We start from the raw sequence: 14,737 nt of genomic DNA, 5'->3' as shown, positions 1-14,737 counted from the left end.
AATACAACTTCACGCAACTCACAAACGCATTATATCCGATTATTCATGACGAGACTTCATCCTTAACACACTACGTTCATCTATCCAACACTTATGCTATTCACATACTTGTACTCTTTAAGAGCCATTCGTTCATTCTATACTCGTATTATTTTATACAAAACTCGTTCGCAATCCAGCTTGTTTAAACATTTGAGTCCTAACTTACCTCATTACCTATAAAATAGCCTCCCTATTCTTGATTCTTGTGTAACTATACTTAGTATCTCTCTATTGCTTTATTTAAAGTAACAAACCTTTTCGTTCCTCTCAATAAACAGGTTTTACGAAAGTATGATTTTTTATACTATCCTTAAAAACTTCCCCTTGCAAATCTACCTTGATGTTCTCCAAAATTTGGTACTTTTCAAAACTTTCAAACTTCCCAAGTTTCAATTCTTAATGATCACCTTTATGCCAAAAACTCTTTCAAGCCTTCCTCTTGAATAAATTTCGGGACGAAATTTCCTAAAGGAGGGGAGACTGTAACGCCCTGCGTTTTCAAACATCCTACACTTAGAAACCTTACGTGAAATTCTATCTTTGGAAATCTTGTGTTCTTATAACCATTCTTTCATCGTAATCGTTGTAAAATACGGAACTTGCTTCGTAAATAAAACTTGTACATTACACTTTTTACCTAGTTAAATCATGTTTTATTTCATATTTCACCTTGTTACAAGTTAGGGGAAACATTGTTGCACATTATTACACAACTTAACTAACAAAATTACTCATTATAATGTTTTAAAAAAATAAAAAAATAAAGAAATATGGCAGCCCCAATTCAGCAAAATTCAGCCCATATAGTTGGGTTTTGTGGGCTAGTTTCAAGGTGTAACCCCTTCTAAACACTTCTAAAGCCCAACCCATTGAAACCCTAATCCTTCCCCCTATAAATACCACTTATAACCAGCCTCCCTACCACTTTTGCAACCCTAAAAACTCACAAAACATCCACCAAACCGTAGCTGAAAGCAAGGGTTCGAGTAGATTGACACCCCTTCACGAAAATGAGCGTAACTCACTCAATTCTTATCCGATTCACTCGATTCTTTTTCCTACTTGCTTGTATAATCATGGGGTTCGATTCCTAGACTTCTCCTTGGAGAAATCAGACCTGGAAATGCCCCGAAATAGTCCATAAACTTTCTGTTTGTTTTTATGTTCATCAAAAACTTGTTTAAACCTATGCAACTTGTGTCCAACACATCTCATACCTATGTCCTAATGCTTACAACTTATCCCATGGTTGGTTAAGCTTAAAAACAAGGTTGAGACATTTAAAATCAGAGGATTAAACCTCATAAACTTGGTGTTTTGTTTAGGGTTTTTAACCCACAAGTCATGTCAAACTTTGTCTTTGATACATGAGTGATTATGGAACAACTTGGGTTGTCCAAACATACAATCCTCACATGATTTGATGATTTCTCTTAGTTAGTGTGTATATTTCTTATTCTTTATTGTATGTTCATGACCCTCCTTGGTTGTTTTTTTTTACATCAAGTGTAGTGGTGAACACATAGAGGTGCCTAAATGGAAGACTTGATCTTCCTACCTCCTACATGACTTCTATGACATTTAGAGGTACCAAAATGAAGATTTTTAATCTTCTACCTCATGCTTGAACTATTGGACATATATTATATAACCTAAATATATTATTCGAATAATCGAATCTTTGATGATGAACTAGTGTTCATATGTCGGGGTACTAGATTACATCATCCTAGACTATGATAACTTGTCACGATTCTAATGGAACCTTGTTCCATGAAAACATCTAAACTCCTTCGAGTTTCCTAGTGTCAAGAACAAGCATCATATGTACTAAATGATTATTTTCCATGTTATTCTCATATCTTATTTTTATGTTGTTTTAAACACCGAATCTCGACTCTAAACATACTTGAACTTTAACCCTTATACATTCGGACTCTAAATCTCTACTCGTCAACAATTGGATAATCGGAAAACGTATGCAAACTTTGTGAGTATACTCGTATTTCCCCTTTTTACTTTTACCACTTTTGGGGTGTAACATGTTTACCTATTGAAAACTTACACATGAACACTTTGTTAAACACATGAACGTTCCTATAACATGCTTGTATATGTGATGGCTTGATACTTTAAACTTGGGTTATTCTTATGTGTTGAACTTATCATTAACTTCGTACGAGCCAAACCTTGACATATGTAGCGCTATAGGATTAACGACCCGCCCGTAAACTTGAGGTTATGTCTTGAGCATATTGCGTTTTCTTGGTTTGATATGTTAGACACATGCCATATTTAATGTTATCTTGAATCATATGCTTGCCATGAGGAATTGTTCACACTTTTTATCTTATGCTATGTACGTACCAAACTTGTATACTCGCCTTTGCTTTTGCATTGAATTGTATTTTTAAACATGTTACAGGTTGATGATGATGAAATGAAAACGGATAGCAAAGATGCCTAGATACTCACTTAGACGTTTAGGTTTAAAGTGTTGTATCAATTTTGTTTATGTTATGTTGAACAATGTTGTTATTTGCTTTTCTTGTAATGTTTTGACAATTTATTTTGGAAATGAAATTTGGATTATTAAATTATTGTCACAAATAGCGTTATGATGTCTCGAGCAATCTTCACACTTCGTCTCATCCCGATGTTTCCGCCATTGGTTGGGGTGTGACAAGGTTCGATTGTCAACCATGGCCGTTCCAACGTTTTTGTAGACCCTAAGCGGACTACGAAGTGGAGGCCCGTTTGCAAAACATATAGAGATTAATAGAAAAATTAGCTGCTAAATTTAACCTACGTTTAGTAATTAGCCCTAATTTTGCCCAGAAATTCTCCTCCAATCCCGACAGACCCGACGCCATGAGTGGTTACCGTTACTGATAGCCGATAACCTAGAAAATCGAAAAAGCAGGTTGCGATAAGAGGTAGGAACGATGACTATGACTCAATTTTAGGGATTTTTGGCGCTGGTTCACGTAATTCGGATGAGGTCGAGTGGTAAATGGTTGCTATAGACTGTAGTTATGTCTGTGGTTTAATTTCGAAACTGGGTCTTGAATTTTGGTCTTTTTTCCTAAACAATTTTTATCTGTCTAACTTTATTAAAAAAAACATGGTTTGGTTTTGCTTTTTATTCCAGCCTGATACATATATAATATATAAAGCTTTACTAAAAATTGGAGGCCCTTGATTTTTGTTGGCCCTATTGGTAAGCCTAAGAGGCCGGCCCTGCTGTCAACCATACTTTGATATATGATTTAGTTTTATCATGAATCCGCTAACTTATGAAAGGCAAGATATTGCACCAATAAAAACAAGAACAAGAACAATGGCTTTTCAGCAAGTTTAGAACATATTTTTCTTGACCATTTTAAAACAACAATGTCAATCTATATCTCTAATAAAAGAAACAATTGGGGAACATGTGTCACCCTGTGGTTTCACCTTAGATACATTTTACCGCCTAAATTAAAGATTTCTAAACACGCTTTTCACACACGTTCTATTACTCCCAAACCCTAATTCCAAAATCAGTAGCACCCTTCAATCTCTTCTGCGTCGCTCGTTTAGAGTTTCTCCTAGAAATCGCATTGTCTCGTCCACTCCATCTTCCTATTTTGTTCGACCCAACCTTCTAATCGACAGATTTAAGGTAAGATTGATCTCATATTTGACATTGTTTAGTTGATTCGCTTGACAATGCATTTGAGAACAAGGATTAAAACTAGGGCGCGTAATGTTTGATTTGAATGTTTAATATGTGTAATATCACCCATGATTATGAATCTCTAGCACCAAGATCTTCCATTCCCATCCTCATCTCTCATCAGGTAACTTAATGTGTGTATCTTCCATTCCATACCCTTCTAGATGCTTTCCATACACTTTCAATTAACCCATAAATAAAGGGATTTCCAAAGACGTATCCCATACAATAACTGTATATAAATATCCTTATTGAAGATTTGAACTGTTATGTAAAAGATGTAGTTTTCTGTTGATGATTACAAATAAGAGAGTACAAAGTAGATATAGGCAAACTAACTCCAATGCCACATCACCTAACTAACTGCCACATCATCTAACTAACTCAACTAACACAAACAAACATAACCGAATATACACTATACACTAATACGCCCCCTCAAGCTAAACGTGGATCATCCACGTGAAGCTTGGATCTCAACACATCAAAACGATCATGAGCTAACCCCTTAGTCAGCAAATCAGCAATCTGATCCGTGGTGGAAACATATCGAACTCGTAAAACCTCTGATAATACCAAGTCAGAATAAAATGTAAATCAATCTCTAAGTGTTTCATACGCTGATGAAACACAGGATTCGCCGCAAGATATGTGGCCCCAAGATTGTCACACCACAAAGTCGGTGGAGAAGGTAAATCAATATGCAACTCATGTAACAAGGACAGAATCCATCGAATCTCAGCAGCTGTATGAGCCATCGCACGATACTCTGCCTCAGTACTAGATCGAGCCACAGTGTGTTGTTTCTTGGAACTCCAACTAACAAGATTGGGTCCAAGAAAAACACAATACCCAGTAGTTGACCTACGATCATCAGGGCAACCTGCCCAATCAGCATCAGAATAAGCATGAATGTCAAGTCTAGCAGATCGACGTATACACAATCCAAAAGAGCTCGTGCCTCTAAGATACCGTAAGATCCTCTTGACCGCTACCCAATGTCGGTCAGTAGGAGTCTGTAGAAACTGAGAAACTTTACTGACCGCATATGCTATCTCTGGGCGAGTCAAGACTAAATACTGTAAAGCCCCAACAGTACTCCGATACAAAGATGGATCGGACAATGGAATACCAGTGTAACGAGAAAGCTGACGTCCAGAAGCAACAGGAGTAGGCAAAGGACGACACTCAGAAAGACCCGTACGATGAAGTAGATCAAGTAGATATCGCTGCTGAGAAAGATGTAAAATATCATCGGTGAAAGTAGCCTGAACCCCCAAAAAATAAGATAACTCCCCTAAGTCTTTGAGTGCAAACTGTGAATGTAATCGCACAATCAAAGTAGTAACAAATGTAGGAGAACTCCCAGTGATAATAATATCATCCACATAGATCAACACATAGCAAACAGTAGCATCAACTCTATATACGAAAAGAGATGTATCTGAGATGCACTGCGTAAAACCACTAGCAGTAAGAGCGGAACAAAGCTTGGAAAACCAAGCCCGAGGTGCCTGCTTCAGGCCATATAAGGCCTTCTGCAGAAGACAAACATGATCTGACCTAGTGGAATCAACAAAACCAGGTGGCTGAGACATGTACACCGTCTCAGATAAGTCACCATGCAGAAAAGCATTGTTGACATCCACCTGTCGGATAGACCATCCTCGAGAGAAAGCAAGTGAGAGGACAAGCCGAATAGTAGTAGGTTTGACTACTGGACTAAAAGTCTCAGTATAGTCAATACCCTCAGTCTGATGAAAACCCTTGGCGACAAGTCGGGCTTTATATCGGCTAACAGACCCATCTGAATGACGCTTAATCATGTAAACCCACTTGCAACCAACAATGTTGGCATCAATAGGTGCCGGAACCAGACACCACGTCTGGTTGGCAGATAAAGCATCCATCTCAACACGCATCGCATCCCACCAAACAGAAAAACGCTGAGCCTGATGAAAAGTGGATGGCTCAGTAGTGGGAACTGTGGAAGCATGAAAAACAACATGATCGGGAAACTGTCGAGGATGTCGAGTATGATCACGAGATCGAGTAACCATAGGATGACGAGTAGAAGTAGAAGAAGGAGGTGGTGGAGGAGGAGGTGGAGGAGGAGGAGGAGGGGGAGGAGGAGAAGAAGAAGATGATGAAGGAGAAGAAGAAGGAGAAGTATAGGACGAGGAGGAACAAAAAATAACGGAAAAGAATCAGAAACAGGAGGAGAAGAAGCAGATGAACTGCCAGGAATATCAAAAATCTCCTCATGAAAAACAACATGACGAGAGGTATATGTACGATCAGTAAGAGGATCAAAACAAAGATAACCACTGTGACTAGGAGCATATCCAATGAAAATACAAGGAGTAGATTTGGGTGAAAGTTTATCCAGTCGAGTATCACCAAGAAAAGGATAACACAAACACCCAAATGTGCGAAGAGAGGAATAATCTGGCAGGGAGCCAAATACAACCTCATATGGAGAGGAATGATGAAGAACCGGTGTGGGTAACCGGTTTATAAGATAGGAAGCAGTAGCGAAGGCGTCATACCAAAATCGCTTTGGTAGACGAGCATGAAATAACAAAGCACGAGCAGCCTCAGACAAATGTCTATTCTTGCGCTCAGCCACCCCATTGTGTTGGGGTGTATAAGGGCAAGAAATACGATAAGAGATACCAGCCTCTGAAAGATATCGAGACATATCACCACGAGTGAGCTCAGGCGCACCATCACACTGAAGACTCAAAATAGAACAAGAAAATAACTTTTCGACAAAAGGACGAAAATGTCGAAAAGCATCAATGGCCTGTGAACGACACGTCAATGGATTCATCCATGTAAATCTACTATAATCATCAATGAATGTAATGAAATATCGATAACCCGAACGAGACATAACTGGTGCTGGTCCCCAAATATCACAATGAATAATGTGTAATGGATCAAGAGAATGTGATACAATCGTAGTAAAAGGTAATCGAGTAGATTTAGAAGTACTACAAGCATTACAAACATTATTCATTGTTTTAGTTTTCAAAGGTAAAAATGAAAGTCTAGATGAAACGGCATCGGATGGATGGCCCAATCTAGAGTGCCAAATCTCTCGAGATGCGGAGAAAGTGGCAGAGAGTGAGTAGAGCTGATGAGGACTAGCACGCATGTGGTGGAGGACCTGTCCCGTGAGTGTCTGAAAAGACAATCCAAAGTGAGAATATATAACAGCAATCGGGTGATCTATAACAAGCTGTGTGATGGAAAGTAGGTTCTTGGCAAGGCCAGGAACCACTAAAACATACCGAAGTAATAGAGTGCAAGTGGATAAACGAAGTAAGGCAAAACCAATATGAGATATAGTTAAGGGAGTACCATCACCAATGACAACACGCTCAGATCCCGTGTAGGGTGTAGCATCAAAAACCATAGACGGATCGGAAGTCATATGAGCGGATGCACCGGAGTCGGGAAGCCAAGACTCAACTTGTTGACACGCGCTCGAAAGATTGGCATGAAACCCATAATGAGATCCACCATTATTAGTATTTTGTTTTCCAGCCCATTGCTGGAAATGACCAGGTCCAAAACCAGGCCCAGCAGTATAATCAGGCCCAACAGTAGATCCATGTGAGACATGTGAAACAGCAGGCCCAACAGTAAGCCCAACAGTGGGTCCAGCCCCTAAAATACCCTGTCCAGCGTTGTTTAAACCCGATCCATTTCCGGTTAAACCCGATCCATTTCCAATAATACCCGATCCATTTCCAAATAAACCACCAAATTCACTTCCATTACCAAACATATGTCCAGAACCCCCAAATTCATTACTGGTTCCAACATTAGGATTCATCATGTTTGAAGAAAAATTAGGGTTCCATATCGAACTTACATGATTACCAGTACCATATTCAGCAAGATTAGCCTGAAACCGATCACCTACTCTTGCACCACCGCGAAATCCACCGCGAAATCCACCACGAAAATTACCTCGAAATCCTCCTGAACGACCTCTAAATCCTCCACGAACACCACTGTTATTTCTACTGTGTGAAGGATTTGAATAGCGAAAGTAACAGTTTGTTGCTAGATGTCTATATTTCGAACAGATCTGACACTGTGTTTGTGTAGATCCAGAACCAGAACCACTGGATACAGATTCAGATCGATGAGGAGGACTAGATACACTAACATTCATGGCCGTAAGAGGAACGGTATGAATACTTTGTCTTTGCTTCATTCTTGCTTCATATGTAAGCAATTTTGATCTCAACAAGGCATAATTTGGTTTATCATTTGAGTTTTCAATATTTGTCACAAAACTTTCAAATTCAGGATTAAGACCTTGTAGAATTTGTAACACAAACATGTCATCACTTATCGGATTGCCAATTGCATTCAACACATCAACAATTTCTTTAGCACTATTCAAATAGTCAACAACTGACTTTGATTCTTGTTTTAACAGGTGAAATTGAGTCATGTACCAGGACTGTTTAGCATAAACTTGTTGAAAAAATGACTCATCAATGGATTTCCAGAGAGCAGAAGCTGATGTGGCATTCCTAGCAATGTGCATAAGCGAAGGTGAAAGAGTAGCTGTGATTAAAGCCATTACATATCCATCTGATTTCATCCACTGCTCATAAGTTGTAGAATTTGCATCAGGAACAGATGTATCAGCATTCAGGTATTGAAGAAGACCTAAAGTCTTCAAAACTGTTGTTATTTGATGTCTCTAGTTGAGAAAATTCTGATCATCAAGTTTTATTGACAGGAAACTAGTGATATTAGGTAAAGTGTTGCTTGAACTTGAAGATTCTGATGTAGACATGAAAGTATGATCTTAGAAGAGAGAACAGTGATCGGAGAAAAGATGATTTGAAGAAACACTGATTATCAGAGAGGAGATGATAACCAGAGAATAGGGCTGGCATATCGGGTCAACCCGATCTGTTAAGACACGAACACGATAAGACACGAACACGAAACCTGTAAACACGAACACGACACGAAATCTTATCGTGTCAGATTTTCCAAACACGAACACGAACCTGTTAATAAACAGGTTACACGAAATGACCTGTTAAGACAAGAAAATGTCACCAACATATCATATGACCTGTTTAGGACACAAACACGACCTGTTAAGACCCGAACACGACCTGTTAAGACACGAAATGATCTATTATTCCATATTTGAAATTAGCAATTAAGGAACCTGTTTAATGAAAATTTAGTCGCGAAAGGTTCACAAAAGTCATAAAAATGCATAGACACATAATGTTTTAACAAACTTAAAACGAAATCCATAAAAGCCTAATCATAACATCCAAATTCATAGAGCTATCATTTTCTAGATCGACTTTGATAGAATCGGAATCCATATCCACCTACAATAGATAAAAAATAAATAAGTTACACAAAAAGTTTATAAGGAAATTTAACCAAAAACTATAAAAGTTGAACCAACAACATACCGGTGTTTTGCCCTTCTTTTTCCCCACTTTATTTTGTGAATCGCTCATGACTTTAATGTTGAATGAATCAGCAACTATATCCAAAACAAAACACAATTTAAGAAACAAATCTAAATAAAAGCTACTATATCAAGAAACAAAAAATTCAGTTCTTAATCTGATTGAACAACAACTATATCAAGAAACAAAACAAGATTCTGATTAAATAGCAACTATATCAACATGAAGACTCAATGTCATCATTTACAAGTCATGATGAGCCAATAAAGACAAGCTGATCTAAAGCCAATAAACCATGCCAGTCAATTTTTATGGATTCACTTTTCATTATCTACATAAAAGAAAACCACCATGACAATCATCACATAATCAGTTTCTTTGAAATTGAACCCCAAATAAACAGATTAAGAACCCTATGTTGTCCTTAAAAGAAAACCACCATGACAGTTTCACATAAATTCAATTTCGAAAATAATATGCATATTAATCAACTGTGAGCGGCGATGAAACAACAGGTTCGATTTACCTTAACTATGAGCGGCGATGAAGGGTTGAGCAGCGGCTGTCGGCGATGAAGGGTTGAGCCGCGGGCTGTCGACGATTAAAGGGTTGAGCAGCAGGCTGTCGGAGATGAAGGGTTGAGCAGCGGGCTGTCGGCGATTGAAGGAAGTTTTACTTTTAGGGTTTATTTGGTGAGCGAGACTGAACTGTGAAGAAGTTAGAAATGTGGGATTTCAAAATTTTGGGTAAGTTGTATACACCCTCCACATATGTCCGGGTCCACATGACACACCCCATATATTTCATATATTTTTTAATTTAAAATTATTAACAGGTTATTAACGGGTCTTAACAGGTTAACGGGTTTTAACCTGTTTAGACACGAAATTTAAACAGGTCTTATCGTGTCGACCTGTTTAGACACGAAACCTGCTAAGGTCAAACACGAAACCTGTTAACTTCGTGTAGGTTCGTGTCGTGTTATCGTGTTCGTGTCAGAATTGCCAGCCCTACCAGAGAAGAAGAAAAAGAGCTGAGAAGAGGAGAGAGAACAGAAGAATAAGCCGGAATCTTGCCGGAAATGACGACCGGAAAAGTTTGTTACGCCGGAACTCCAGGTATCATCAGCTCTGATACCATGAAGATTTGAACTGTTATGTAAAAGATGTAGTTTTCTGTTGATGATTACAAATAAGAGAGTACAAAGTATATATAGGCAAACTAACTCCAATGCCACATCACCTAACTAACTGCCACATCATCTAACTAACTCAACTAACACAAACAAACATAACCGAATATACACTATACACTAATACTTATAAATGTTCCCAACTTATACTCTTGATAAGTTGTTAATAAATTACACATAAATCTAATAATACACTCTTGAGGTTCTAAGTAAATAGACACAAATACCCAAGTCAACACTAACAGAAATTAGTGGGAGGGACTTGATTGCTAGCAATTGACAACCAGAGGGACCAGACTGTTGAATGATTTCAAATGAGGGGTGTAGAGACTGAAAGTGTATTTTACTCTATTTTTTTACAAACCCTAAGCTTGGGTTTTGACATTTGATTATTTAACCTTTTAAAATTACCTATGTGCACGTGTACGTTTCGATATACAGAATAGAGCCGACACAACTTCGTACGATTCTCTTCATGCTCTTTAAACCGCCGCTAAACACGAACGTCATTTACTACTACCCAACAATATAAGTCGACCAACATAATTCCGTTCTTGTAAGTTGATTCTTGAAACTCAAGTTTGCAAATCAAGTGCCAAAAATTCAAGATTCCCATATTTGCTTGAGCCCAAAAGAGAAGTCCAACAATGTGTCAGGAAAAGAATATCAAGGCTCAAGTCCAATATGAGTCTCGTGAAGTTACTACGGAAATTTGTGCAAACCAAAAGAAAAGCAACTACAAAGTCTACAAAAAGTTGGTTCTTGAAGAAAATATAAATGTTTTTGTTCCTGAGATATCATCTTTTTCTTCTTCTTCATTCTTCTTTCTCCTCTACGTTGCAAATTAAAACTATTTGATCAACAAAACTACAAAAGCGTTTCTATAAAAAAACAAACTTAATCTTCACTAAAGAGAAAATATACAAATGTGAATTGTAATTTCCTTTTCATTTGATATAAAAACCATACAACTCTTTTATGAGATGTTACAATAGGGTTAGGTTTATTTGTGAATAACCCTCTTGATAGTGAACACTAGTGAACTAATCATAGCCCTTGATTATCAATACACAAATGTATACACAAGTGTAAATCAATAGACATGATTTGATAATGAAAAAAAAAAAACAATAGTGTATTTTACAATTTAATGATGTAAATCAATGATCAGAATTTGTTCACTCAGTTCACAAATATATCAATATTCACTCTAGAATCTCATCCTGTTACAATAACTATGAGAAAGACAACCATCATAATTAACCAATTTAGGATGGTTTATATTGTTAAAATACACAAAAATATAACTTGTGTCCCTTAACTTATTCTCCTTTCCACATTTCTCACTTTTAAGTCGCAACATTTTATTAAACTTTCAATTTGATAACACATCCATGAGACATCACACACTTTTATAAAAACTAACCAACATGAACCTCCTTAATTTGCTTCTTCTTGGTCTCATCTTTTGGTATAACAACATGCAACACTCCATCCTTCATCTCCGCCTTAATCTCCTCCACTTTCGCATCTTCCGGCAGCATGAGACTAGTGTTATAGTACCCATAGGTGGCAGCCGACCAAAATTCATCGTCATCAGAACCTTCTTCCTCGTCCTTATGCTCGCCTCGAATGAACAACATCCCATCTTCAACTGTGATCTTCACATCATCTTTCGACAACCCGGGCATCTGAAACTTGATGGTGTAGCTTTCGTCTTTCTCTTTGAATCGCCTTATTAGACGTGATGGTGATAAGTTTTCGAGTAATCTGTTCATGTTTGTAGCCGCTTCCACGATCGCATTCCCTAATCCTAGTGTCAAAAAATCTTTATATCAGAACAATTACAACGGGTATGCTTTACCCATGAAATTTTTCTTTGACTGTGTCATCAAAAATTTAATTTAGAATTTATAATTTAGAAAAAGATATCAAATATAACCCTATTATGAACTCGCTAGTTCAATGACTTTGTGGTTGCTTTAAAATGTTTGTCTAGAATATATAATAGCTAGTTTCAAAATCTGGAAAATAAGTTTGAGAACAATTATAAGGATATTTACAAATTGTATTTTTATTATGTATTTTCTAATAGTAATATGACGTATTATTAGACCGTCCGTAATGAGGCGATATATACCGCCGGAATGCTTGATCGCGCCCCTTAGCGCCCGGCCACACCGCTACGGCCGACGCTATGGGTTGGTTTTGTTGTCTTTGCATGAAATACATAACGCTGCACAATGTTCCTCTCCCACCCACACATATATACATATACATATATATATAGGGAGAGGATCATGAGAAAACTAGATATAAATGAGAAAACTAGAAAACTAACTAAAATCCACTAAAAGGGAGAGAGAGGGAGACTTTTAATGAAGGAGGGGGGACTTTTAATGAAGGAGGGGTAAAATTGGAACAAAAAATATATAAATTTTCAAACATTTCCCATTTCTCCATACGTTATCATTTTAAAACAAAAATGGCACCATAAGATCACAAATTTTCTTATCTTTTATTCAAGTATATTCGAGCATATTTTTTATGACATAAAAAAAGATTTATGGTGTCGTCTTGTTTTCTACACTATTATTATAGTAGTGCACATGTGCAATGTAACATGTACTACAATTGCATTACATGCTTAAAATTAGCTTTTTGAGTCTAGTTTAGCTTTTAGGGTTAGTTTTTTTGGAGGTTTAGGATTAGGATTAGGTTTTTGGGTGTGGGGGGAGGGGGGTTTAGGTTTTTTTTGGGGGTGGGGGGGGGGGGTGGGGGGTTTAGGTTTTTTTTCGGGTTTATGTTTAGGGTTTAGTTTTAGGTTTTTGGGGGGTGGGGGGTGGGGGGTTTAGGTTTTTGGGGGTGGGGGGTGGGGGGTGGGGGGTTTAGGTTTTTGGGGGGTGGGGGAGGGGGGTTTAGGTTTTTTTTGGGGGGGGGGGTGGGGGGTTTAGGTTTTTTTCGGGTTTATGTTTAGGGTTTAGTTTTAGGTTTTTGGGGGTGGGGGTGGGGGTGGGGGTGGGGGGGGGGTTTAGGTTTTTGGGGGGTGGGGGGTGGGGGGGTTAGGCTTTTGGTGGGAGGGTGAATTTAGGTTTTGGGGGGTGGGGGGGGGGTTAGGTTTTTGGGGGGTGTCGGTGGGTGGTGGGTTAAGTGGTTTAGGCTTTCCGTATTAATGCACATGTGCAGTACAACAAAATTTTTTTTTTTTTTTTTTTTTTGAAATTTTTTTTCCATACATATAAAGTAGCGATTTTTTATTAAAAAATTGTAAAAAAAAAAAAAAAATTTGGTATTTTTTTTGGTTTTTTTTAGGTTTTTTTAGTTAGTTTTTTGGTTTTTTCATTTAAACTAGTTTTCTCATGATCCATCCCCTATATATATATATATATATGTATAATTGAAGGGGTTATATAACCCTCTTACTACTACACCTCTTGTGATATAAAGCCTCATAAAACCCGCTCTTGCACTTTTCGCCACTAGTCATAACGCCCCTTAAGGGCTTTATGACTAATGTGGCCTTATGACGATTTTGTTTTTGTATTTTTTATTTTGTGGCCCTGTGGACTTGAAAATTGCATGGATATTGGTGAATTGTACTTTTGTTATGCACTAGTATATAGTAAAACCGGGACCATTAAACGAATAAAAAGTAGAGACAAAAACGTTTAACCATGCACACGTGTTGTAGTATGTACGTAAAACATAGAAAATAATAACTAATAGAACTCGCGCATGCGCCGGGGTCATTAAACCGCAAAAAAAAAAAAACGTAAAAACGTTGAATAACACACGCGCATCGCAATGTGTTAACTCGAAAAATTTCGACGGAAACGTAAAACAACAAATTTGTAGAAGGTTAAAAATATAAGAGACCGAAGTTAAAAGTGGATAATCATTGAGATTACAATGAAAAATAGTTTGTGTAAAAGTTGTAGAAAAAGAAAAATATAAGAATGAAAATTGAAAAGTGTGGAAAAACTGATTAGTAAATTTTACACCTAAACAAAAGTAAAGTTGTAAACTAATATATAACTATGTACATGTAAATTTGAAACGACAATTTTAATTTGAATTCACGTATTTTTATAACATCAAGTGATGGACATTTTAGCACTAAAAATTTCATCTAAATGACTACAACAAATATATCAATAGGGACATATTGATGGTGAATAAGAGTTAAAGGAGGTAGGTTCTGATTAGTGTTTTCCGACGACCAAAGTGACCTTCGACGGCGCCTGCGAGGGGAAACGGACCGCGGTTTCTTGGCGGAATCGGAGACGGAAACCTCTTTGGTTTCGGGTTTTTCAT

At 37.5% G+C, this 14,737-nt stretch overlaps 1 protein-coding gene across 1 annotated transcript; it reads right to left on the bottom strand.

Annotated features, from left to right (window-relative positions):
* Nucleotides 1-11,766: 11,766 nt before the first annotated feature.
* LOC110932872 (26.5 kDa heat shock protein, mitochondrial) lies at nt 11,767-14,737 on the bottom strand. The gene is made up of 2 exons (XM_022176123.2): nt 14,653-14,737; nt 11,767-12,236 (listed from the first exon to the last, which is right to left on the bottom strand). Exons 1-2 carry the CDS (start codon nt 14,735-14,737, stop codon nt 11,845-11,847), a joined length of 477 nt encoding a protein of 158 aa, XP_022031815.1. The 3' UTR covers nt 11,767-11,844.

This window comes from Helianthus annuus, chromosome 4 (assembly GCF_002127325.2).
Source record: "Helianthus annuus cultivar XRQ/B chromosome 4, HanXRQr2.0-SUNRISE, whole genome shotgun sequence".
NCBI classification, from domain to species: Eukaryota; Viridiplantae; Streptophyta; class Magnoliopsida; order Asterales; family Asteraceae; genus Helianthus; species Helianthus annuus.
Note: the sequence above shows the minus strand (reverse complement) of the source record. Positions and strands in the feature narration are given on the sequence as shown.